Source organism: Nothoprocta perdicaria, unplaced genomic scaffold, assembly GCF_003342845.1.
Source record: "Nothoprocta perdicaria isolate Ctin4 unplaced genomic scaffold, notPer1 scaffold_14, whole genome shotgun sequence".
Classification (NCBI taxonomy): Eukaryota; Metazoa; Chordata; class Aves; order Tinamiformes; family Tinamidae; genus Nothoprocta; species Nothoprocta perdicaria.
The window spans coordinates 474037-498642 of NW_020454538.1; the positions used below are offsets into that span (position 1 = coordinate 474037).

General features: G+C 51.6%; 2 protein-coding genes across 2 annotated transcripts in view; one reads left to right on the top strand and one right to left on the bottom strand.

The window, feature by feature from the left end:
• Window positions 1-4214: 4214 nt before the first annotated feature.
• Window positions 4215-17203, bottom strand: RPIA (ribose 5-phosphate isomerase A). Its single transcript, XM_026034129.1, has 9 exons — window positions 17018-17203; window positions 13178-13238; window positions 11517-11572; window positions 8472-8531; window positions 8000-8064; window positions 7649-7717; window positions 6998-7139; window positions 6564-6663; window positions 4215-4323 (listed from the first exon to the last, which is right to left on the bottom strand). Exons 1-9 carry the CDS (start codon window positions 17201-17203, stop codon window positions 4226-4228), a joined length of 837 nt encoding a protein of 278 aa, XP_025889914.1. The 3' UTR covers window positions 4215-4225.
• Window positions 17204-23086: 5883 nt separating this feature from the next.
• Window positions 23087-24606, top strand: part of EIF2AK3 (eukaryotic translation initiation factor 2 alpha kinase 3) — a 42396-nt gene continuing 40876 nt past the window's right edge. The window contains exon 1 of the mRNA XM_026034138.1: window positions 23087-23150. The gene's annotated coding sequence lies outside the window, so the exon portion shown is untranslated. The remainder of the gene's footprint in view (window positions 23151-24606) is intronic.

Below are 24606 nucleotides of genomic sequence, written 5' to 3' on the forward strand. Positions count from 1 at the left end.
TCAAAAACTGTCTCTCTAGTCTAAGCCAAACCTCAGCCCTGCCTAAAATAGATGGGATGAATCACTTTGGAGCCTTCCATGGGCTCCAGGCTTGCCCACACTAAGTGTGCATGGAGCTTTTGGATGGCAAGTGACGTGAAACAAATCCTATTACCAATGCAGCACCACTGGGAATAAGCTGCTCCTAGTCCTGCTCTACCTGTTTGATCAGCTAAATGGCTGCAGGGATCGATTAATAGACAGATAAATGTATTAGAGCAGACAATATTTGTCCCTGCTCAGCCAGCTGGCTGGCTAAGTAGCAGTATTGATCCCATAAATAATGACATCCTTAAAAAAGCTAACGTTCCTCAAGCAGTAACAGTAAGTACAGGCCTAGAAAGATGAATTTCTCCAGCTGAATTCACTTCTTGGGAAAGCAGAGCAGCTGAATGATGCTGGCTTTCTGGCTCACTGCTCGCATCTTATTTATTTCTCTTAAATTGGTAAAATGAAGAGCGGAAAGGTATCAGCTCCCCACTCCTGTACTCTTTCCGAGTACTCTTTCCGAGTGCTCRTTGACTGCTCAAGGATTTGTATTTTTATCAACAAAATGTTGCACATCTGGACAMTGGAAGTAGGGACTTCCATGAAGCACTGAGCTATAAAGCACTCGTCCTACTGAACCGACACACCTCAGGTCCACCCAGGCTRAGGAAGACCCTGGGTGCCTAAATACAGATTTGGTGCCTTCTTTGAAACCCCCCTGCCTGGAATCTCTGCTTCCAGGATCCCCTGCTGCTCTTGGGAGCTGATGCTGATGAAAATGTGATGAAGTCCCTGCAAGCTTGAGAGCAGAGAGTTTTCTGATGACCCCTTTGTAGCTGTTGCTAAAAGCTTCACGCTGACTTGCTATAAAACCCATGGAAAGCTCAGGAATGGCCTCTTATTCAGCCCTGCTGCTTCTTCCCACCCAAATATACAAAATATATTGAAATCCCACTGTGAAATTCAGCAGGGAACAATCTGAACCAGGTTTTGATAGATATTATTTTATCATTGCAAGGAAAGGCTGCTTTTAACTGCTAGCATTAATGTATAGTTTATAAAACTCTGAGCTTCAGCTTTAGAGATATTTATTTACTTATTTATTTTTACTGCCATGCAACCAGAAACAGAACAGAAAATAGAGAAGAAAGAAGAAAGTTTCTAGAAAAGAAAGAAGGTAAGTCTCTTTTCTTTTAAGGTAAGGAATTAAAAAAGACTCTTTTTTTACAGTCTTTGAAGTAAGGACTGTACAACAGAGTCCCGGGCGGCTGGCTAGATTTACAGCAGGGTTTTTTCAATTTAATTTGTCATTACTGAATACATTACACTGGGATTAAACTGCAGGTTATTAAACACTGATTACGAGTTGAGAGGGCACTGCAGAAAGCAAATCACTTACAAGTTACTAAAATTTTGACTTGGAAAATGTTTTAATGGAATTAGTGCTAGTTAATGATTATGACCTGTTAAAATTACTGGAAAGGGAAATGAATAATCTCCTCACAATAGCTTTAGAAGGCAACAACAGCAACAAAAAGTATGCATTTTTTATTACATTTATTATTAAAGAGCTCCTTAAGCTCATTTTTACGCTGAAACACATCATTTTTTGCTGCTTCACTGAGTAAAATCAAACTGCAACAAAATTTTGGAGGATTCGTGATGCTTGATAAATAACACTCAAAAAATCATTTTGAAAATGAAGACTTAACTACTTTTCCTCATTTTTTGTCATGCTGCAGCAATAAAAAAAMCAAAATAGCCGCATGATCTTTGGTTAAGCCACCCGACCTAAAAGTCCTTCGAGCCTTGGTTCCTCTAAACAGTAATTATGTCAGATCATAAAACTAGCCCTACAGTGACGATAATAAAACTCTGATAATCAGAAACACTTGTGTGGAACTAGGTGTTTTATTTTAACTAAACACTTAATTTATTTTCATTTATTCCAATTCGTTCAGCCTAATTACTTAACCTATTAATTAAAGATTGCTGACACTGCATCTGAAGCCCTTGGTTATTATATTTACGTGAGAGCTAAAAGCAGCTTCCCCCAGCACGAATGAGCTGGGACACTGAAATCCAAACTGCTCCACTGGGAGAACCCCATGGAAGGGGCTGAGYTCTTCCTCCATGGGGAATTGCAGGGATTGGCAGTGCCCGGTCCATCCCGACATCTCTCCTGGAAGTTATACTTTCTGAAAAATGAAATAAAAATACACAGCAAGGCACAACCAGGAGCCATCTCGCTCCTGCTGCAGGTCCCACTGCATCCCACGCTGTGGGTTTGGGAGCAGCTCTGCTCCACACCAGCTTCCTCCCATCCAGCCCCCTCAGACCTGAGATTTTCGGGCTGAGATTTAGCCAGGCACAGAGCTGAATGAGATCACACCTGGGCCAGGGCCAGCCCCTAATGGCACGATAATGGATTTATTGGCTTTTTGAGAAGGAGCTGCTTGATTGCAGGGAGATGGAGTCAACAGCAGCTTCTCTCCTGCTAATCTCATTTTTCCAGAGTGTGCTGTGAGAGAAGAGGCTTCGTCACAAGGCTCTGCTTGAGTGCTCTGTGTAGCTGGGATTGCATTAGGAGCCCAGAAAGTATCTGAAAACAGCCCATGGGCCCCCAAACAGGACTGCTGCGTGGTGAATTACTTCTGCGGTATCAGACTTGCAGGAAGAGATAGTCCTGGCTTTCCAGCAAGTTGTTGGCTTGAATTTTCTCCATACAAGCACTTGGGAAGAGAATATGCATGGAGGAAAGGGAAAATTTCAGGATGCAAAAATAGCTCCTTTTTTTAACAAAAATGAACTATATTTTGAACACGCAGTTTGGAGACATGCAAATACAAGACATTTCTATGGTAAAGCGCTGCAGTGAACAAGCGCTGATTAGGTACTCTTGTCCATTTAAAATAATCTAATGCATTTATCTTAAAGAAAAAAGAAACCAGATGCGGAATGGGTGGAATTTGGCCTGGGTGAAGTTTGCCTTCATAAGGGAAGCACAAAGAGAAGCTGTGAATTGAATTGCAGGATGACTCGGTCCAACCAGGATCTGCCTCGTTGTCCAGGAAATGGTTGCTTTAAGAATCAGACTACRGCCAAATCTGGTTTAACAGCTCTTTATTTCAGTGCCTGTAACACAAAGGAAGGGCTTGCGTTTCGACACCGGAACCATGCAAAGCACCTACACGCAAAGAACACCACACTGAACTACACGTCTCTCTCCTGCTACATGTGGGAAGTTTAGGCAGGAAGACTCTGTCCTCCTTTGCATTCTGCTGCATCCTTCCACAAATCAAGCAGCTGCGAGAGGTGCTAAATAACCTTCATTCCCAACAAGGTAGTTTGCCACTGAACGGTATTTCACCTTGTGCTAAGTTGCTCAAATATGCTTCTGTAAACTGCATCGGGGACCCTGTTCTGCTCTTGTTCTACAGGGTTGAAATCCAGTATGTCTCCATATATAGGAACAGASTTTAATCAGAGGTATTAGATCACCACAGTTGTTCAAGAGCAGAATTTGGCCCAAAGGATGAATGTCTCCTCYGTACAGAGGCCAAAAAAAAGGCCCTGATAATGTCCCAGACAAGAGGGATGYAGAGATTACAGCACCCCTAGGCTCAGATTTGTCGTACGTACAGAGGATAACTAGACACCCTGAACTATTACAAACAGTGGTGTAGAAAAATAAAAGGCATAAAAACCCGAACCAAAAAGGTTCCAAATAAGGCATCAGCAGGTCCCAACTGGATACGCTCCCCTTACAAAATCATCCTCCCAGGGAGTAGGATTAATGCATTAGGATTGTACTCCTGCCCTCAACCACTGCACACCATGAGCAACCAGAAGGGTTCAAGTTCTGTTTAAAAAAAAAAAAAAAAAAAAAAAAAAAAAAAAAAAAAAAAAACAAAAATAACAATTGTCTTTTTTTGGTAAATATTTCTCAGAAAATAATAAAAACAAAGTGTTAAAGCAATTTGTTTAAACGATTCTTTAGAAAAAAAAAGACAATATTCCTGTAAAGTAAAAATATATAGAGAGAAATAGAATTTTTTTTTTGTTAAAAAAGAAAAAACAACCAGGACATTCAGCATGAGGGCAGCGGATTGGGCCCGTCTCTTCCTCTGTCTGCTGCAGCAGGCGCTGCTCGTTAAGGCAAAACGTGGGGCTGGCGGCGGCCGAGGGGCGGCCGCGCTCAGCGAGGCTGCCGCTCCCGCACGCTCACCGAGCCGTCCTGCATGCCGAAGTAAACCTGCTGGGCCATGTCGATGAAGAGCCCCGTCTCCACCACACCTGCAAGACAAGGTGTCACCCGTCGCTGCACGCCACGGCCACGCACAGCGGGACACCCCAAGGGCCGAGGAGAGGGGTCACGGCACCATCCGTTGTGGGGAGATAAGCAGGGGGGTTGGACTAGATGATCTCTAGATCCCTTCCAACCTCAACCGTTCTGTGATTCTGTGCTAAGGGCAGCATGCATGTGAGGACAAAGATTAAGGCACAGCACAGGGATTTCAATGGGAAGCCCCGTTGCCAGAGCCCAGTTGCCACATCCACTCTCTGAGTGCTCCTGAGCCCTCCTTGCCAAGCGATGATGCTCTTCTCCCCTTGGCAGGCCCATTTCTGAGAGCAAGCCAAGGAGACACAAGGAAACACAAGAAGTTCCGTCTCCAGGTGAGGAGCAACTTCTTTACTGTKAGGGTGACAGAGCAGTGGAACAGGCTGCCCAGGGAGGTTGTGGAGTCTCCTTCTCTGGAGGTCTTCAAAACCCGCCTGGATGCCACCCTGTGCCACATGCTCTAGGTGGGCCTGCTTGAGCAGGAAGGTTGGACTAGATGATCTGTAGAGGTCCCTTCCAACCTTAAATATTCTGTGAATCTGTGATTCTGTGAATCTGTGAGACCATCTCTGCATCAACATGATGGAGAGATGTTTCATCAGGGTCCTCTCAATGCTCCTCCAGACCAGTAGCAGYCATTGCTGGTTTTTTTGCATCTACTCCTTCCTAAGGTCTGAACCTGCCATCTACTGTTAGCTGCAAGCAAGTGCCAGGTAATTATTCAGACTAGTTAAACACCAGCACAAGCCAAGGTAGAAGCAACACCTCAGCAGGTGGATCTAGAGAGGGGAAAAAAAGAAAATGGGTAATTTTCAGCAAGTCAGCCTTATCACAAACATTGGATAGGAAGCCATGCCACCRCACAGGACCAGGCAGAAGTTACTGGTGACTCTTCACCTAACCTGTTCCCATGTCCTGTGCTTGGGCCTCAGGTTCTAATCGTGTGGCAAGGACGAGGTTTTGCCCCTTTGTGCAAACGCTGAGGTCTGTGCAGCAGAATCCATGCCCGTTCCTCAGCTTATGACACTGCACAGGCAGTGGACACAGGTAAAGGCGGGGTGTCCTGGGCACAGTTAAAGGGGGTGTCCTGTGGCCCTCAGGGCTGGTAGGTAGCAGGGATAAACAGGCAGCTTCCAAGGAAGATAAGAAGACTGAAAAGCCARGAAAGCCACATCTGGGAGCAGCCCAGAAAGGCAGGACTGAAGAGAAAAATTTGAGTTGAATTTGAGAGCTTTGTCCTGGTTTTCTGTAAGAAAGTTGCTGATTTGTGGGGTTTACTAAATAGCTAAAATTGATGTGATGGTGGTGGTGGAGAGAGACTTTGGCCAACAAGATTATTCAGTATCATCGTTAGACCCTCCAACACCAAGGCTGAGYGATCAGAGACCGAGACTGATGCATACCCATTAAAAACAAACCAATAAATAAATGAATTAGATTTTCACTTCCTGATGGTTAAGACTTSAAGTTCAGCATTTAAGATCTGGTCTCTGCAGCAGAACCTGCTCCCAGGGCATTTTAAAGCATTCACACAACCAGGTCAGGGCCTCAGTATCAAATATTGTCTTTGGATGACAGGAGGCACTGACACACTCCGCCAGGGAATTAGAAACTGCAGCTTCACTCAGTGCAATTCAGTTCTCAGAACCATTAACGACAGAGACATCTCAGGCCTTTTTCTAGAAAAAGCCCCTTAATCTGGGCTTCTTTTGTGCTCYTGAACAAAAGAGGCTGCCTTTTGTTTAGAAACACTTAATGTAACAGCCACTGTTTCTGTCTTGCATAGAAATAGCTACAACAATGTAGACATTTATGCAGCTATGGGCAGCAGCCACATTAAGATAAGTGTCACTCTCACAGCAAGGTGAACCTGGAGGCTACAGGACAGTAAAGAGACACAGAGCTCTGAACAGGCTCTAGAAAATAACCCAGAGCTWCCTTCCTCCTGCAGGGTCTACTAAAGAACCATTAAAAGTCCCTTCCCGAAAGAGCACAAGGACAGGAAGGCGGAGGACAGGAGTGATCTGTGTAGTGAAGACAGGGTTGTGGAGGCCCTGGGATCACCCCAGGCTTTCATCACCACATGGAAGTCCTGCTCGTGCACAGCTCATTCATCCTGTGCAGAGGAAGGCTCTCTTGGTCAGGGTTTTCTAGCATGGGCCAAGCCCCAGCCACCTCTCAGTTCCTACATTACCTGGTATCATTTTTATAGCTGTGTTCACTTCACTCCACTTATGCACGGTGTCAAACTTCCAGTCCAGGATGAAGTTCCCGTTGTCCGTGACCACAGGGCCCTGGGGAGCAGAGCCGTTATCTGCACTGTGAGCTCTGCTCTGCCCAGCACAGCAGGGGCTGTCCCAGCTTCTCCCTGGGCAGCAGTGGCACCGAGCAGGGCTTGCACCCACGCACCAGGYGAGACCTGCGTGCCAGAGCACAGCAGGAGACGTGTTCAGAGGGCTGGACTGGATGATCTCTAGAGATCCCTTCCCACCTTAACCATTCTGTGATTCTGTGTCCTGTGAGGAGGCAGCTCGTGCTGCACAGCACAGAGCCTCACAGGGGGACAGGCTCTCAGGTTGGGGTTTTTAAYGCATTAAAAACATTTTCTGGGTGATCGGGGGCACTTACAGCTTTGCTAACAGCCATGCGCAGCTCAGCAGCGCCTCCGAAGTTCTTGGTCAAGGTTCTAGAGACAGGGACGTAGGCCATGGGGATGACTTCAATAGGAATTCCCTTCTTCCAGTGCTCCCCGAGGCTCTTGGATTTTTTCCTGAGGACAAGGTTTGAGGTGGCATTAGCATCAGATATCACATTGCTAACAGCATTAACATAACATATTCTCTCTTGCAAACTGCTCAGGTGCTGGGGGACACTGCAGCTATTCATCTGCACACACGTGTAGGAGGAACAGGTTCAAAGCGTGAAGCTCAGCTCCCTCACAAACCTGTTTTGATGTGCACGAGCAGGACAGAAGTTAGCTTTTCTTCAGCCCTGGGATGTCTGCACAAAAGGGGAAATTTATTCAGTGCTGACAACTACTGAGCTCGGAAAGAGCAACATAATCACTTCCCCCCTTAACTCCTAGAACCACAAACACTGCTGACTCCTAAGCAGGTCTGCCAAGTTGATAATTAAAATAGCAAAGCTGACTTGCCGGGAGTCGGGCTCATTTCTACCTATTCTTGCTCTCTTTGACCATCTGGAAGGAAAATAACGTTGCAGCATAGGAGCATCTAAATTCTCCCCTGTGGAGGATCAAACAGGGTAGTGATATTTTACCTGTAATCAGCAATAACGATGAAGCATTTTGCATATCCTGCAACTATCTTCTCCTGAGTCAAGCAGCCACTGCAGAAAAAGGGAAGGATAATAAAGTATATTAGACTGCATATCAGTGTGCCCTGTGGCCTCAAAGGCCAGTTGCCTCTGTCCAGCTCTTCCTCCCCATCATTTCATCCACCTCATCCCTTACTACTATACACATTTTAGGCAGGAGTTACCTCCCACTGCAATCTTATGCATAGCTCCACACAAGATCATCTGAGATCCTCAGCACTACCTGAGAGATCCCTGCAGCTAGAAAAGGGAGCTCAGAAGCCTCCTGGCCCCCACGCAGAGAGCACGGCTCACCCGCCACCTTTGATAAGGTTGAGGTCACAGTCCACTTCRTCTGCACCATCGATGGCAACATCAAGCTGCAGGAAGAGGAAAGACTCGGTTGAGAAAGACGCACYGTGCGGCAGACACAGAGATGTCTCTGGTGCTGGGATCATCTCGAAACCAGCCTGAGATGAGAAGCTGTGGAACTACCTCTCCGGGACACAAGCCCCAGATAAACCACGGAGTTCTCCAGACAGGGCCGCTTTCCTGCCCCTGCACCCCTTACTCTGTGCTAGCCTGGGCACCACAAGCCACCCCTCAGTCCTGAGGCCAAACCTGTCAGTGAGACCTCCACTGCTGAGCAAAAAATCCCTTTCCCCCTCCACCTTAAGCTCCTTTTCCCTTAAGTTCAGCAGTGCTTAAACCACTGCCCTCAGGGGAGGAGAGAGGGCCTGATGCTCCAGCAAGGGAAGGTCAGCAGCAGGAGGAGGTTTCCCCTTACCTCTGGATGTCGGTCCAAGTCACTCAGTGTTAAGCCATTCTGCAGGATCAGCTGACGGGCCTGCACACCAAGAACAGAGCAAACACTGCTCAGCAGCAGAGCAAGCAAACGGGCTGTGTTATCCCCTAATTCCAACAGGGATGGGGTCTCTTTAGGGGAGCCAGATCTGTCTCCATTCTGAGCAGCAGAGCTGCATCCAGCAGCAGAAAAACCTAACAAGGAGAAAATGCTGTATCCACACTGGGTGATTGAACTAGAATGGTCAGATGGTCACAAGCACTCCTGAATCCAGGTCTCACCACATTAAATAACCAGAGGCCTTAGGAACTCTGCAGGGAATCACTAGTATCCAAATATAASGGTAAATACAGGATTTTGAGTTCTCTTTCATCCGTATCAACTGATAACACTGCTGCTAAAACAGACYTTCCGTTTTCCTTTGGCTGAAAAATGGGAGCAAGACAGCAAAGTACTTAAAATATGGGACAGAAATATGGGATTAATAGTGAAAATTATTGAGAGAATGGGGAAAAAAATAAAGAATGCCCTTATGAAAGAGTGTGGGAAGCCTCCTGAAACAGCCTCAGGGATCTGATCTGCTTATGCTGAAGTAGCTGTGTATTTCCCTATAGCGTGAAGACAGCACAAAGCACCCAGACCCAGAATTACCCTCCACCTGCCTCATCAGCTTAAATGAAAGTTCACACTTAACAAACCTTAAATTGGTTCAATTTCCAGCATTACAAATGGTCACAAATGAGACTCCCTCCTTGCACAACTCTGCCCAAGTCTAAACTTCCTCCCAYGCTTTAGCCGTTGCAGGAAACTGCAACTGCAGAAAAAGGATCAATTTATACCCCCAAATTTAACTCTCTGAACACTAACAAGGTCGACCATACATATGTATGGTGTCTGAGAAGACAGCAGATTATACTGAAAGCAACGAGATACAGTYTGAATCCTCTGCATGACTGTGGCACTTCCTAGCAGGCAGTTTGGGCCCCCAGGGGCTGTGGGCTCTTGCTCAGGCTGTGCACGACAAGAGCCCTAAGGAGGGCTCGCTAGAGAGAAAACAGACTCCTCTCAGTGGGTGCCCATGTAAGGAGCTTTCAGCAATAACCCAAGCTTACAGCAGGAATGAGAGGAGAGTAAAAGCCCCCTGAAAGCAATTCTTCCTTGCTAGCGACCTAAAGCAGCCATTTACACCTCTACATAGCGAAAATAAGATGCTGTTTTGCTGTTCTGAAAATGCTTCTCTTAGAATTGGTCGAGCTTCATTCAAGAGACTGCAAAAGTTACGAAGTGGCCCCTTGTCTGGAGGATTTTGGCTCACACATCTGCACGGGCCATCTCTGCCCTCTCACAGCAGTCATTTTGCATCATTGGTAAGAAACAGCTCACACAGCAGCAGAGCATCTCAACATTTCAGGGCTTTCTCCACATTCAGCACGAGACCTTTAGACATTTGTTTTCACTATCCCTTGTAAGACCTAGTAACTGAGATCAGGGGAGTTCTTTGCCAGTTTAAAGAGTACATGATAGGGGGATGGAGATCATTTTGGACAGATCAAAGATCCATAAAATGGAGTGCCAGTGAATCACAGAATGGTTGAGGTTGGAAGGGATCTCTAGAGATCATCYAGTCCAACCCCCTGCTCCAGCAGGGACACCCAGAGCACGGGGCACAGGGCGGCATCCAGGTGGGTTTGGAAGACCTCCAGGGAAGGAATCTCCCTGGGCAGCCTGTTCCAGGGCCCTGTCACCTTCACAGGGAAGAAGTTTTTCCTCACATGCAGATGGAACTGCCTGTGATTTAAGTTAATTCAATCTCTACTCACTACCCCTTGTGTCCTGGCCACCACTGAGAAGAGTTTAGCCCTATCCTCCTCCCTACATTCTCCCCTCAGGTACTTATGTGTGCAGTAGAAATACAGGTGAATAAAACTTTTTTTTTTTTTTTTAACTTTCTACCTTTTGCAGCAGTTTGTGGTATATATAGTTGTTTACAACAACTGGAGAAAGAGGGAAAACTCCCTCTCCCTCTGTACTCAAAGAACATCTGCAGGACAGGAAGGTGCTATATTTCCATAGGCTTTCAGGATAACTCGGGACATCCCCAGTGTAACATCTTGCTCAAAGCAGGGTCTGGTATGAGATCAGATCAAGTTGCTCATGCTGATTACACTCACGATAAAAAGAAAAGAAAAAGAAAATGTTTCAACAARGGTGCAATCCCAAGGTCCATAGCAGGACCCAGGAAAGGATGTGTCCAATTCCCAGGGTGGGACATTGCCACCTGGCTTCCAAACCCGGCCCTAAGGGGGACAGATGCACAGCTGCCCTTCCCAGCAYGTTCCCACCTCAGGGGACAGAGGAGGAGAGAGCAAAGTCATTTGCCCCACGGTACCGAAGCAGCTCAAAGGCTTCCTGAGCAGCCCTGGGTTTTCCCAACAAGTCTTCCTGCAAAATTCTCAGCAGCTAGTTAGGTATGAACTCATCCCTGCAAAAACTGCACAGCAAAGGAAAAGATTAAACCGATTTCTCTGTAGGAATTTCACATACAAGGCAGCTGAAACACTCTGTCCTCAGGTTTCCTCCTGAAAACACAGCTTGCTATTACTGCTTGCACCACGATTTTCAGAGCTTTCAGTGCCTGATCCCAAACCAAAGGAAACCAGGCTAAGCATCTCCAAAGAGTTCTGCCTTACAAGTCTGGCTGATCATGGTTAACAGCATCCTTGGGCAATCCAGTAGGATCTAGAGTAAGCCACACACCAGTGTTGGGACACGAGTGTTACTGCATGTTCAAAACGCACAACTCCCCTAGGACTACARCATCCAAGCACCTTGGGACAGGGAAAACCAGAATCAACGCTGCCAATTCATCCTGTGAACCCGCAGGCTGCAGCAGGATGAGTTTCCTGGTGCTTCCAGGTGATCCATAGAGCAGCGAGTCAGGCGGGAACCATCGCGGTTACCTCCTGCAGCCAGGAATAACACGGTCCCCTTGTTGTGACCAGGGACATGGACAAGCAGAGCGCTTACCTGGAAAGACGTGGGGATGCAGACAATTGTGAGGTTCTCCTCTTTAACCCGCTCAGCTGCAGGAAAAAAAAAATAAAGAAAAACAAGGCAGAAGCCTGAGTTTGTTCCCTGCAGAGGCAAAACGCAGCAAGTGTCACTTTAAGAAAGCTCAGCTCATACGAAGCCCTTTGAATCACGACAATTAATCGCTCAGTTTGCAAATAACTCACTGGGCACAACATGCAAGCAGGTGCCACCCTGCACAGGCTCTCGGGTCTCAGCCCAAGGGCCATTAACCTTTGCATCTCCAGCAACCACTGTGCCCTGTCAGCAGGTCAACGCCAGGAAAATCAGGCCCACTTCTCTCTCCATTAAACAGGTTTTGCCCWGTTCTCGGGAACAGAGGGCTAGAGCAGCTGTCTGAAAGGTTTTCTGGCTTGTTGCCTTGGGGACATCACATCCATTCATTTTAAAACATTTAAATATATGGCAGGGAAAGGAGTAATAAAATAAACTACGGTATTCCATTAAAGGGAAGGAAATATTTCCTCCCTCGGGTTAACCTCAAATGACTAAAATCTATTACTAAGGTATCATTACGGACCAAGTGTTATTTAAGTGAGTACAATATTAGGCATAAGTCAACAGCCCAAGGGTGTCGGCAACAGCCGTCTCGTGAGAACAAGCATGTGGACTACAGGCTTCAAGGCAACAGCACCAGTTGCAAGAGCTGAAGATGCCACGTTGGGGTTGTGCACAGTTACACCCAGGGCTAATGCATTCACAGGCATGAAAAGTCATGCTCCGTCGCCCGGAACGGGCTTTAAACGCTGCATTTATTTGGAAATTGGATCCAYGCTGAAGGCGGGAGCGGCCGAGTCGAACCCAGGAGGCCGAACGCCAGCTCGGCAGCRGAGCGGAGCCGAGCGCGGTGGCTCTGGGCACGACACCTCGACCAGCAAGCTCGCCCTGAAGCTCCAAGCGCCCTTCGGGAGCCTGCGGAGGGGAAATTCATCCATRTGCCTCATTAGGGAGAGCACAGAGGTTTAATTAGCCTCACAGCCACTCTCCAAAAATGCATCTGTCTTTCTTTAATATTTTGCAAGGAGGGAGATACTTTCTGAATTACACTGTGAGCACAACAGGCATCCCAGGCACATGCAGCAGCCTTGCCACCAGGCATAACAAAACTACAGCGGGATGCAATATCCCTCTTTCCATTACACCCCAGCAGGACCCTTGGCGTGAGTAATATGGGATGCGGAGAGGCAGCATCAGCCCCATGCAAACGGGTTAACGGAAGCGGAGCAGCTGCACGGCCTGGAGCCACCGAGCAAGTCAGGACAGGCAGAGCTGGAACTGACAGAGGGTTTTTAGCTCCAGTTTGGGGTGGATGCCAGTAAATTGCATTGCTGATTTGTTAGGGGGAGAGCAGGTGTCAAAACACAACCCTGTTGTATAAAGCTGAGGAAAAATTAACTCCTCAGGACTCTCTATGCAATAAATCGGAGCCTAAGTCCCTGTTTTAACTTTCAGCTTCATGCACACACAGCGAGTGAAAACACCAAAAGCCAAGGCACCAGGTCCTCATGTTGGCAATTTAGGCCTAGTTTTCACTCAGTTGGGGTGGCTGGACAGGGGGATTTTCTGCTGTGGAAGCGACAGGAAGGAGAGCACCCTACCTAATCGATGCACCGCATGCACAATCGTGGAACCGCTCCCGATGCCGAGGACTTGGTTGTTCTGGAAATCAGAGAGACAGGAGAGAGCTCTTATGGGGGGCTCGATCTCTTCTGCTTTTCCCAACAGACTCTACGAGAAGAGTCTCCTGAGACCTTGCCCAGAGGTACCCTGGATCCCAATGTATTTGCACGCCAGATAAGAAAGAGACGTGCTGCTCCAGCAAGGGCAGAACTACTTCCTATTTTAGCTGGGCTTGCTAAGGGATTTTAAGCAACTCGCCCACCCCTTATAGGACACGTGCTTATTAATTACTGCTACAGCCCAAGCTCTCCACAGGCCGTTCAACGTATGCTTCCTGCTTGCTACCAACACAGGAAGTCAGAATTGCAGCTAATCCTTGAGGGAGCAGGAAAAGTTCAGCTCAAGGGGCCTAACTTTCCTCCCCCACAAAGGCTTAGTGCAGAGGAAGCCTGGGCAACACTTCCCACATCCCCAAGCATGCAGGGGCAGCGCCTCGGAGCTCGGCCTATGGACACTTCCCCACAGAAACGGATCCCCCTTGGAAAGGGGCAGCCCAGGTCATGAGCCTGGCTCCGGTGCAGGCCGAGGGTTTCCTTCTGGAAGCAGGAGAGCAGCAGGCCCTCACGCAGGAAAGCTGGAAGCTCCAGACGATCCCGCAGAGCGGGAAGCTGGAACAGCGCCGCGATAATATCTCCCACGGAGGCTGTGCAGGAAAAGCTCCCGTTCGCTGCCAGCGGGTTTGTTAATAAACACAGTTGTGGCCGCAGCAGCCAGGGCAAAACAGAGCCTGTGGCTGCTGCCACGAGCGCCTYGGAACGCCCTGGGAAGGGGAGCAAGCAGCACGTGCCGGAGAGGATGGTTATTTTAACCACGGCTCAGCCCCGCACCTCCTCTGCCTCGGGCTCAGAGGGGATCACGGGAGTTTCATGCGCGGTGCAGGAGGACCTCTAAGACCAGCCGAAGGCAGAAGGTGAAACTGCATTAGATGTAGATCACAGCATGTGCTCCCTCCCTCAACACCAACCACCAAGAAATACCTCTCTCACATTGCTGATTTACAGCATGTTGGCCTCTTCTCTGCATGGCATCCAAAGCCAAAACTTTCTAGAAGCGGCACAAYAGCACTAAAAAGAACTTGGATGCAATATCACTAAAGAGAACTTGGACACAATACCACTAAAGAGAACTTGGACTCAGCCACAGATTCAGTCTATTCATCAGACAAGTCGGGAGCTCTCTCCTTGCCCAACAAATCCACAGTTTGGCAGCTCTGCACAAAGCCACGTCCAGAGCATCTCAGTGGGTTACAAGCCTGCTTAGTAAGGTGGAGCTCACATCAGGTCACTCTCCCCTAGGGCTGGTGATGCCTTTCACTTCCGCACGTTAAAAGTGTAAAAAGACAAAGCTCCATATCCAGTATGAAACCAGGGCCTCGTGTTATTCTCTGGCCCTTCCTAACCACTGTAAGTCTGCAAAAGAGGGAAAAGCAGCAGACCCCAGCCGTGACTGCAAGGCTGCCAGCAGCACTGCAACACAGGAGAGCCCGAACACGGCTCTCAGGTTTCCTTGGCTGCCTCTCCCCGGTCACAACTGAGCAGCTGTAAGGGACAGGGACGAGCGAAGCCAATGGGGCTAGAAATACCCCCTTGTGCCCAAAGGCTTATTTTGCCCTCGGAAGCAGCAGTTTCATCTCTTTGCCCTCATTTCAAGGGTGTGGGACAGCTTCTTGGAGCAGCCTGGTGCCCTGAGGGACGGTAAAAGCCTTGACAACTGCAGCTTCATTATAATAGAGAGGAAGTGCTCGCCAAGCCACCAGCCCACCAAGCCACCAGCCCATTGATGGCAATAAGCTCCAGGCTTTTATCACTGCTGAGGGACAAAACCTCCTCCCTTAGGCAGGGGCAGCACCTTGGGCCAAGCTGGTTTCCCAGAACAAGCGGTTAGACCAGTCCAGACTGGTGCTATCACAATCCCAGCCTCTCCTATCACCACTACCATCTCTCCCCCTRCCCAGAGCACAGTCAAAACTGGCCCCAAATCACCTGCTTTCAGAAACAGGTGACCTTGCACTCTCCTTCCCACCAGTGCTCCGTGTGCAAGGGGCAGGTCCTGCTCACCCCGCCAGGGACAACACCCAAGAAATGGCACTTCAGAGAGCTCAGGAGAACCTCGCTGAACGAAACAGGGGGCACGTGGCCACGATGCGGCTCGGTACAGTGCTCGTGCAGACCACGAGCAGGGCCAACAGCGACCAGAGCGTTTCCTCCGAGCCTGCCCTGGAGGTGAGAGATGGAACCTGAGCTACAGACCCCAACAAGTGCCTTCTGGCAAAGCCGCATGGGCCCGAAGTCAAAAGCACTTCAACATAAACTTCCAAAAACTCAGGGAGAGCCATGTTTTTCCAAAGCCCGAAACTAGGATTTATATAAGCAAACAGCAAGAAAGAAAGAAAGCACAAAGKCCAAAAAGTTCCTTCTTATTGACCAGCAGTCCTGTGCAGCAGCAGGATGGCAGGACCTTCTCTCTCACCTCATCTTTTCCCTTCTAACAGAGAAGTTGAGAGGACTGCCACAGAGCTCGGCCATGAGAGGTGCTGTGCACCAGCAAAGCCAGCTCGAAGCAGCTTACGGCTCTAAAGCCCTGATCCTTGTGCTCTCCACACACTCGATCACGCTGAACTGGAGGACAAACCTTGATTTCAAAGCCTGTTCACGGCCAGGGTCTGCTCAGGATACCCCTGCTCCGTACTGCAGGGCTCTGGTCTCACAAGAGCACTGGGGCAAGTGCTGTGGACCAACCTGGCTTTAATTAGGAATGGTATAAAAATGCCACAGGTTGACAGCAAAGGAAAGAAGGTTTGTGTGCTGCTGCCGGGAGCAGGAAGGCTCCGAGTCCTGCAGGAGCAGGACACCTCCTGAAAGATCTGTCCAGCACAACTCAACCCCAGCTTGGCAGGGTCTTGCGCACAGCCCTGCAAGGCAAGGGAAAAGAGGAGCGGGCAGCTGCGTTTTACAGCATTACACAACTCTCTGCACCAACAGCAACAGTTCAGTGGCCAACCGCRTAACTGCCCTTTGCAAAGGGCAACCCTACCCTCCCGAGAGCAGAGGGCCAAGCAGACTTTCTCTACCAGCTGAGACCACTCAACTCCTTTGCAGTGACTCCAAGCATTTCTCCATAGCTGCTTCAAGCCCATATTGCCCCATCACSAGCTATTTCACTTCATCAGCGTTATTAGCCAGACCCTGAACTTTAACCAGCTGGAACAAGGCCAGGAGCAGCACACTAAGTTTTGAGCAGGCACACAAAAATAATAAAAAAAAAAGCTCAAAGGCCAACTTTTCACCAGAAAAAGCGCAGAGCTAAGAGCCACGCTTTACCCGGCCATGCAGTTGCCACAGACCGGTGCGGCCGGCGCCCCTCAAGCCGCTCCTTCCTCTTGCCCACTGCCACCCCGCGACGCCGGGGCCGGGCTCCGCCAAGGACGGCGTCGCACAAGCGCCATGGGGCTGCCAACCACCTCGTGCAAAACGTGGGAGCGCGCCGGGGGTGTGGGGAGCCGGGGAGAGGCGGCGAGGGGCGCCCGGGTGCGGGCAGCGGGTGCCAGGGAGAGGGGCCGCCGCGCGGGAGCCGTCCCGCCGCGCGGGACACAGCCCGGGCGGGAAGGCGGCAGGGAAGGGCAGTTCCTCCCGCTGAGTGCGGACACCCCGCTCCGCAGCGGGGCGTTTTGAGGCGCCGTTCGGGGCGACGCCGCCGCGTGGAGGAGAAATAACCCGTTTTGAGCGCGTGTTTCCACCCTCGCGGCGGAGGCTGCTCACCTGGACGTGCTTGTCCACGGCGGCGCACGCCGCGAGCCGCTTGGCCTCCTCGGCCATGGTGCGGCCGGGCCGCCCGCGGGCCGCCGCCGCCGCTGCCGCCGCCGCCGCCGCGCGGGGCCTGCCCGGCGGGCGCGCTGCCCCCCGCGCCGAGGTGCGCAGCGGGCCGGGCCGGCCGGGGAGCCGCATCGCCGCCCGGCCCGCCCCCGCGGGGCTCTCCCGTGCGGGCCGAGGGATGGAGGCCGCGGACGGAGCCCGCCCTGCCGCCGCTAACCGCCCCTGCCTCCGCCTCCCGCCGCCGGGGCCGCCTGGGAGTTGTAGTGCGCGCGCTTGGCCCAGCCCAGCCCGGCCCGGCCCGGCCCGGCGCGGCTCCGACCGGCCCCGCGCGGCTCGGAGCAGCCCAGAGCGCCCGGCCGGCTCCGTTCGCCCCGGCCCAACCCCACCGCGCTTGGCCCGGCCCCGTTCACCTCAGATCAGTTCAGCCTAACTAGGCTCAGTTCAACTCAGCCTGACTTAACTTGGTCAGACCCAGCCCAGCTCGGCGCAGCTCAGCTCCAGGGCGGTCTTGCTGGAGCTGGTTATTTAGTCTGCACCAGAGCAGGCCGGGGGGGCCTCATGGCTCTGTGCAAGCACCTGAGAGGAGGGTGTAGTGAGGCTCTTTTCTCCAGAATAACTACGGACAAGGGAAACTGGCCTCAAGTTGCGCCAGGGGAGGTTCAGGTCAGGTATCAGGAAAAATTTCCACAAGGAAAGAGCAGTCCGGCGTTGGAAYAGGCTGCGCAGGGAAGCGGGGGAGTCTCTGTCCCTGGTCGTGTTGAGGAAACATATCGATGAGGCCGCTGCGGACACGGGTTAGCAGGCACGGCGTTGAGGGGCACCCTCACGGCATTGAGGGGCTTGCTCAATGATCTGAGGTCTTTTCCAACCATAATGATCCCACGATTCCCACACCAAGGGGCCGGGCTTGGCTGCTCCCCAAACACGTTGGTCCTCAGACCACAATGGCACCGGCCACAGCTGAAYGCAGCTTATCTGGGCCTGCAGCAGGGCCGCTGTCCAGCCGAGCCGGCTTGTCAGCCGGAGCACAGAGCCCCTTTCCCTTCCTGTTTTATCTTTTCCCCTGTAGCCGTTGGGACCATCCCTGAGAGAGTAACAGGGAGAGAGGTTGGCCTCAAGTCCCTCCACAGCAGTGCATTCCCCCCAGGAGCTCAGCCAAGACCACACTGCACCATCTCAGCCTGCAGCAGCCCCTCCAAGATCCATGGGAATCACAGAAATTTACCGCTGACATCGTGCTGAAGGTCACGGGGAGCTGAGAACAATTTTTAACAATATTTATTTGCACGAGAGACCTGTTGGTGCTGGGTTTTTTTCAGTTCCATGCATGACCAACTGCTTTGCTGCCAATCTCTGCAGTTCCACTGTGGTTTCTAAGGGCTAGAAACGATCCTTTCTGCTCTGGGCAAACAAACCGGCCTCTGCACAACAGGGTGCTCCTCAAACAAAGGCTCTATTGTCACCACCCGGGCAGTATCTGAGCAATCAAGGCCTCACCTCGCTGTCCGAGCAGGTGACTTGCTGTTAAGAGCATGTGATGACTATGCAGAACTATTTGGCATTTTCTGGTAGCTRGTAACGATCTTTCCTGCAAATTACACACTTTGAAGTGTAAACATGCGATTACTGAAACCTGTATTTCCCAAAGACTCATCCAAAAGGACTAGATTCTTCCAAAATGCACTAACATCGGACCTGAAGGTCACCAGGTTTGGGGCTACTCCTTTCATCACCCTCATGTTTGACTGGGAAATAAGCAGTTGTGAGGGGGTTGCACCGATCAGGAAACCCATCCTTCCATGAGAGCTTTACATGGRTGTTATTTAACATGAGTTACATACATGTGAGAGTTTTTACTCGCATATATGTAATGAGCACTGAAGTTAAGTACAACTCCACAAACCTGTTTGCAATCTCACAGGGAGCACTGGCTGCTTTGCCTTGAGGCCCATCTCTTGTGGTGAGCGCGCCCGGAGGAACACAAACATTTCCACTTGCAGATAACACCGTTCCCTGACAGCGTTTTCTCCGAAATCTGCCGTTTCAGAGAAGRCAGGCAAATCTTGCGCAGAATATTTCATTTATGGTGTGCTGGGAATTGCACACAAGGAAGGGGCAGTTTTAGAAGTGAATTTTCCTCAGGTTTTGGTGGCAGCCGGCTCTACTAGCAAATGGCTCAAAGTCCTTTGGTACACGGCTGTGTTTGCCATGCTGGAAGCAAACTCGGCTTCAGCGCCGAGGGAGGCGTTTGAACCTGCTCTGTTTGAAGAGGCATTTTCTTGTCAAACAGGGTGGGAAGTGCTAGACTTGATCCCTAACAAAACACCACCCTGGCGAGGAGRGTTGCTTGGACCACAAGCCCTGTCAGCGTGGCTGTGTGATCCTGGGGACTCAGTTCTGCACCCAAGGCTGAAATTGCACGTGAGGAAATTACCCAGTAGCTGAGGTAAGAGCTCGGTGCTGTCAAAACCAGAAGATCCTCTTCCTTGCTGTCCTCCTCTGAGCCTGTGCTGAGCTAACAGCTCGCCTTGGTGCACGGGCAAAGACAGCGGTTCCTTCTCGCCAGATGAGGGAGTTGAACTGGCTCGGACAAACTTTACATATCCCTCTGAAGAAGAGCTGCATATCTGGCCTAAGCTGCTCTCGTCCAAAGGAACAAATGCCCACACTGGTGATTTTTCCGAAAGGCAAAGCAACCCAAAAAATCAAGGTCAATACTCCTGGCCTTGTGCAAGTCTGAAGAAGGTGGCAGTTGGCGGCGGGATTGCTGTAAGACATCAGGCTTAGCCCATCTTAAACCTGTTGTGACAGCTCACGCTAACCTGAGTTAGTCCCTGGCTGTCAGACCTGTTTATCCGACGTCCCTCTTGTTTTTGGCAATGGCACAAAACAGGTAGAAGTCCAAAAGGCCCAGGGAAGTAAAACTTCATCGACACAGCAGGGAAACTAAGTGAAAGGAAGAGTGTTTCAAAGCATTTCTGGCTCATTTTGCAGATAAACTGTATTTCCAGTTGGCAGTAACTCTCCAAGCCTGTTCTTCTAATCGTGCCTCAGCAAATACATCCTTGCTACCTCATTTTTTATCCTGCAAACTGCAGCTCAGCGACATTTCAGCTGGATAGCACCTACTTCTTGTCTCTGCTGGGATCCTGTGGAAGTGCTTGGTTTTCCAGGGGGGYCAAACTCTTCTCAGCGGTGACCAGTGACAGGACAAGGGGCAATGGGTACAAGTTGAAACCCAGGCAGTTCCATCTCCAGGTGAGGAAGAACTTCTTTACTGGGAGGGTGAGAGAGCCCTGAAACAGGCTGCCCAGRGAGGYTGTGGAGTCTCCTCTGGAGATCTTCCCAAACCTGCCTGGATGGCGCCCTSTGCCCCGTGCTCTGGGTGTCCCTGCTGGAGCGGGAAGGTTGGACTAGATGATCTCTAGAGGTCCCTTCCAACCTCAACCATTCTGTGGTTCTCTTTCATTCTGCCAAAGAAACGAAACGAGCAGGGGTGCTGGTAAATCACTTCCCGTGTGTGCAGCTTTTGGGCAGCCTGAATTTTCATCCTCCAGGGCCTTTCGATGGCCTTGGATAGGGCAGCCACAAGGTGGCACGATGGGCTCTCGCTGCGGCAGCACCRGGAGCAGGTTCTTCAAGCGAGCTGGCCGCTGGTACACCGAGTTACGTAAAACAYCATCCACGTGTGTTTTGCAAGGCATCCTGCAAGCACTGGCTTTGATTTCCTGCGAAATGGCTGGTCGGATTTTATGTTATTGTCATATGACCGAAATAGATCCCTTGTGTCAGTCAGTATGAACAGAATGGAGTGTGTGAGTCATGCTCTGCAAAGTGCAGGAAGTTTGGGGTTGTTGGCACCAGTTTTTCAATACAGAGAGGAAATCGTACAGTGCTCATTTGTGAAGAACTAAGTTTCCAAAAGGAAAAGTGGCAGCTCTTGCATCCTGGTAATCGTCATTCCTYCGGCTGCAGTGCTAAGGAACAGGGACCAGGAGCAACTTTGAAGAATRTATGGGCTCCCCTGAAAGCTGCTGACAGCCACTGAAAAATAAAAGGCAGCATTTGTCRGACTGCCGATCTGCGGAAGGGGAGTGGGAGGAAAAACAAGAGTTAACCCTCATGCGTGTGGTAAGAACACTTTCACAAGGCGTTTTGTGTTTTGCGTTAAGTGTAATAAACAGTCATGGAGCAGGACACATGTAGAAGCTCATGAGTTACCCAGATATTCCAAAACTTGCTGTGGTTATTGAGTGTCTGCCCCCGAGCCCCTCAAATGAGTGGCAGTTCCTGCAAGAAGCATCGCACAGGGCTGGATTTGCTRCACGAGCGCTATAAAACAGAGTTCAGACTGTAAATACATTGGAGCTCCCCTTGGACGCGGCTGTTCGCAGCAGTGCTGCGCAGGGAATATTAATTTAAGTGGGAACAGGTGCTGGGGAGGGCTGGTGAGACGAAGGGGGAGCYGGGAGCCAAAAGCACAAGGAAGGAAGAAAAGTCCTTGGCTTGGTTTGCTCGCGGAACAGAAGGGCTGCGATCGCCGCTGATAAACACGACGGGGCAAGCACTCGAGAGACAGCGGAGCTCTCTAAATAAAGCAAATATTAGCACCAGACCATATGGATATAATAAAAAAAAAAAAAAAGTCACTTAAGTTACTAAAAATGACAGCTTTCTAACACGAGCTGCTTGGCGTGCGGCACAAGGTAAACTCTTGTGGACTTCATTGCAATGAATGAAGCCAAGGAAAATCTGTGGCCTGTGTGTAAATGGGAGGGAAAAAATGTAGATAGGAGTCTACAAATGGCAATTCAGAGGAGTTAAAAAAAGAGCTCAATGAGGGGTGTGAGCACCARTCCCAAAACTCACTAAAAGAAACACTTTGGCTAGTCCCATTTTAATGGTGGGGTGGAGAATAATTAAAAAAAAAAAAAAAGGAGTCAAAATGCAGAAAAGGGGCAAAGGCGCAGCTGTTGCCTAGAGGCAATAAGTTATCAGAGGCAAAGCAAGGTTATAGAAGTACAGATCAGAAATCCGYAACCGGCAAGGCTGTGCCCAGCAAACTGCGTGCAGACCCCACGAACCACACGCGAGGGCGCCGCTGAGGGCGCGGGCAGTGAACCCTGGTGCCCACAGCGCTGTTCCCAGCGCCCACGCGGGCTCCGCGCCCGCCTCGCGCCGCGCTCGCCTCATGGCGGCGGCCCCGCCCTGCGGGGAGGGGCGCGCCCGCCTTCCCGCCCGGCGAGTCCATTCCGCCCGGCAGGGGCGCCCTGGCCCCCCCCGCGCGCGCGGCGCGCTTGGTACCGGCCGCTGCGCGCGCCCCTCCCGACACGGAGAAACGGCCACGTCTCCAGCGCGGCGAAGGGGAGGCCGGCCAGGGGCGGGGCCGCGCCGCGCGGGCGCCAGTCAGCGGCACGTGTGGCGCGGCCGCTCCGCCAATCCGCGAGCGCCTCGGTGAATCATGCACTTCTGATTGGTCACTGCTGTTGCGGTGGGGAGGGGGTGAAGGAAGCGGCGTGGCTCCCATTGGGCCGACCGCTCTGTTGACAAACACCGTCCCCGCGCTCTGCCCCGCCCCTCCCACAGCCGCGCCAATCAGACGCAGGCGGGGGCCAGAGCGACGCGCCACTCATCCAATGGGCTGCCGAGGGAGGCGGGCGGCGGTACGTGGCGGCACGCGGGGCGGGGCGCGGCGGCACGGGTGGGTGGCGGCGCGCGGCGGGCGCCCATTCTGTGGCGGCGGCCGTTAACGTTGATGCCTTAACGGCTGTTGGCGTTCATGCCCTAACGGCCGGCGGCGGCGGGCGAGGCGGGGCCCCTCCATGCGGGGGCCGCGGGGCCGCAGCGCTCTGGCCGCCTTCACGGTGCTCGTGCTGCTGGGGGCGGCGGCGGGCGGCCCGGAGCCGCCGTCACCGCCCGTGCGCGGCGATGCCGAGGCCGCCTTCGGGCTGGGGGCGGCCGCCGCCCCCGCCGCGCTCCCCGCCGACGTGACGGTGGAGGACGACGAGGCCGGCGTGGCCACCGCGGCGCCCGGAGAGCAGGAGGCGGAGGAGAGCGGCGAGGCCCGGAGCGGCCGCAGGTGCGCGGGGGGGCCGGGGGTCCCGGGCAGGCGGGGGGCAGCCGGCCAGTGCATGGGGTGCGGGTGCGCGTGGGGGTGCGCGGGGGGGGTCAGTGTGTGGGGGGTCTGTGCATAGGATAAGGGTCAGTATATGGGAGGGGCAGTGCATAGGGTGAGGGTCATTGTGTGGGGGTGCATAGAGTGAGGGTCAGTGTCTGGAGATCAGTGCATGGGATGAGGGTCAGTTTGTGGGGGTCARTGCACAGGGTGAGGGTCAGTGCATGGGGGTTAGTGTCTGGGGGTCAGCATAGAGTAAGGGTCAGTGTGTAGGATGGGAGTCAGTATGTGGGGGTCAGTGCATAGAATGGGGTGAGTGTGTAGAGTGGAGGTCAGTGCATGGGGGTGTATAGGGTGGGGGTCTGTCTGAGGGTCAGTACATAGGATGAGGGTAAGTATGTGGGGGTCAGTGCATAGAATGGGGTCAGTGCATAGGGTGAGGGTCAGTATGTGGGGGTCAGTGTGTAGGGTGGGGGTCAGTGCATGGGGGTGCATAGGGTGGCGGTCAGTGTCTGGGGGTCAGTGTGTAGGGTAGGGGTTGCTGCGTGGGGGCAGGTCAGTGTGTAGGGGTGGATGGAGTGGGAGTCAGTGCTTTTTATGGGACAGGGTGGGGTCAGCGGAGTTAGGATCGGTGTCAGTGGATGCTGGGATGGGGGTAGTGCCAGGCAGGGGTCGGCACATTGGGATGTTGGGAAGGGGGTCGGTGTGTCCAGCACAAGGTCTCTGTGCAGTGGAAGGAGCTGCCTGGTGTTGGGGTGGGAGGGGGTGTCGGGAGGGGCTCTATGGGGCTGGGGGGTGACGGTGGGTATGGTCTGGAGGAGGGATACGGGAGAGGTGGACGGGACTGGTGAAGAGCCATGTGCTGGGAAGGGGGTCATGTCAAAAGAGGAGTGGGGCTGCTGTGACCTAGTGCTCAGGGGCAGCCAGAAAGTTCACAGGATTTCCAGAATCCTTCAGGACCTGACTGTCACTGAGGCGGTGGCAGTTCTGTCATAGAGAGGGAGGAAGGGTGTCTTGATTCTTGCTGTGCTGCTGAGTTGCTAGATGTCACCACGCTGAACATCTGGCCTGACTGGCTGTTACTGTCATAATATCGAGCCCAGTCCCTTCCGTGACTTGTCCCTGAGGGACAGCACTGTGCTGGCTGTGAGGAAATCCGAAAGCCAAGGCACCGTCCTCGGGATCTGTCCTCCAAATTCCTTCCAGTGCTTGCACCTCCGGGGTGTTCAGTGTTGTATTCCTTTCTGTCATCCTCTTTCTTTTAAGCAAAACATAGTTCTCCTGTTTGCTTAGTTGCCTATTAAACACAAGTATTGGTATGAGCTTGAAGGGAACAAAAGCATGCAAGACAAACTGCCAAACAAGTTTCAGAATACAACAAGGAGAAATAAAATCGTTGATAAGTGCATGTGGCTCAAAG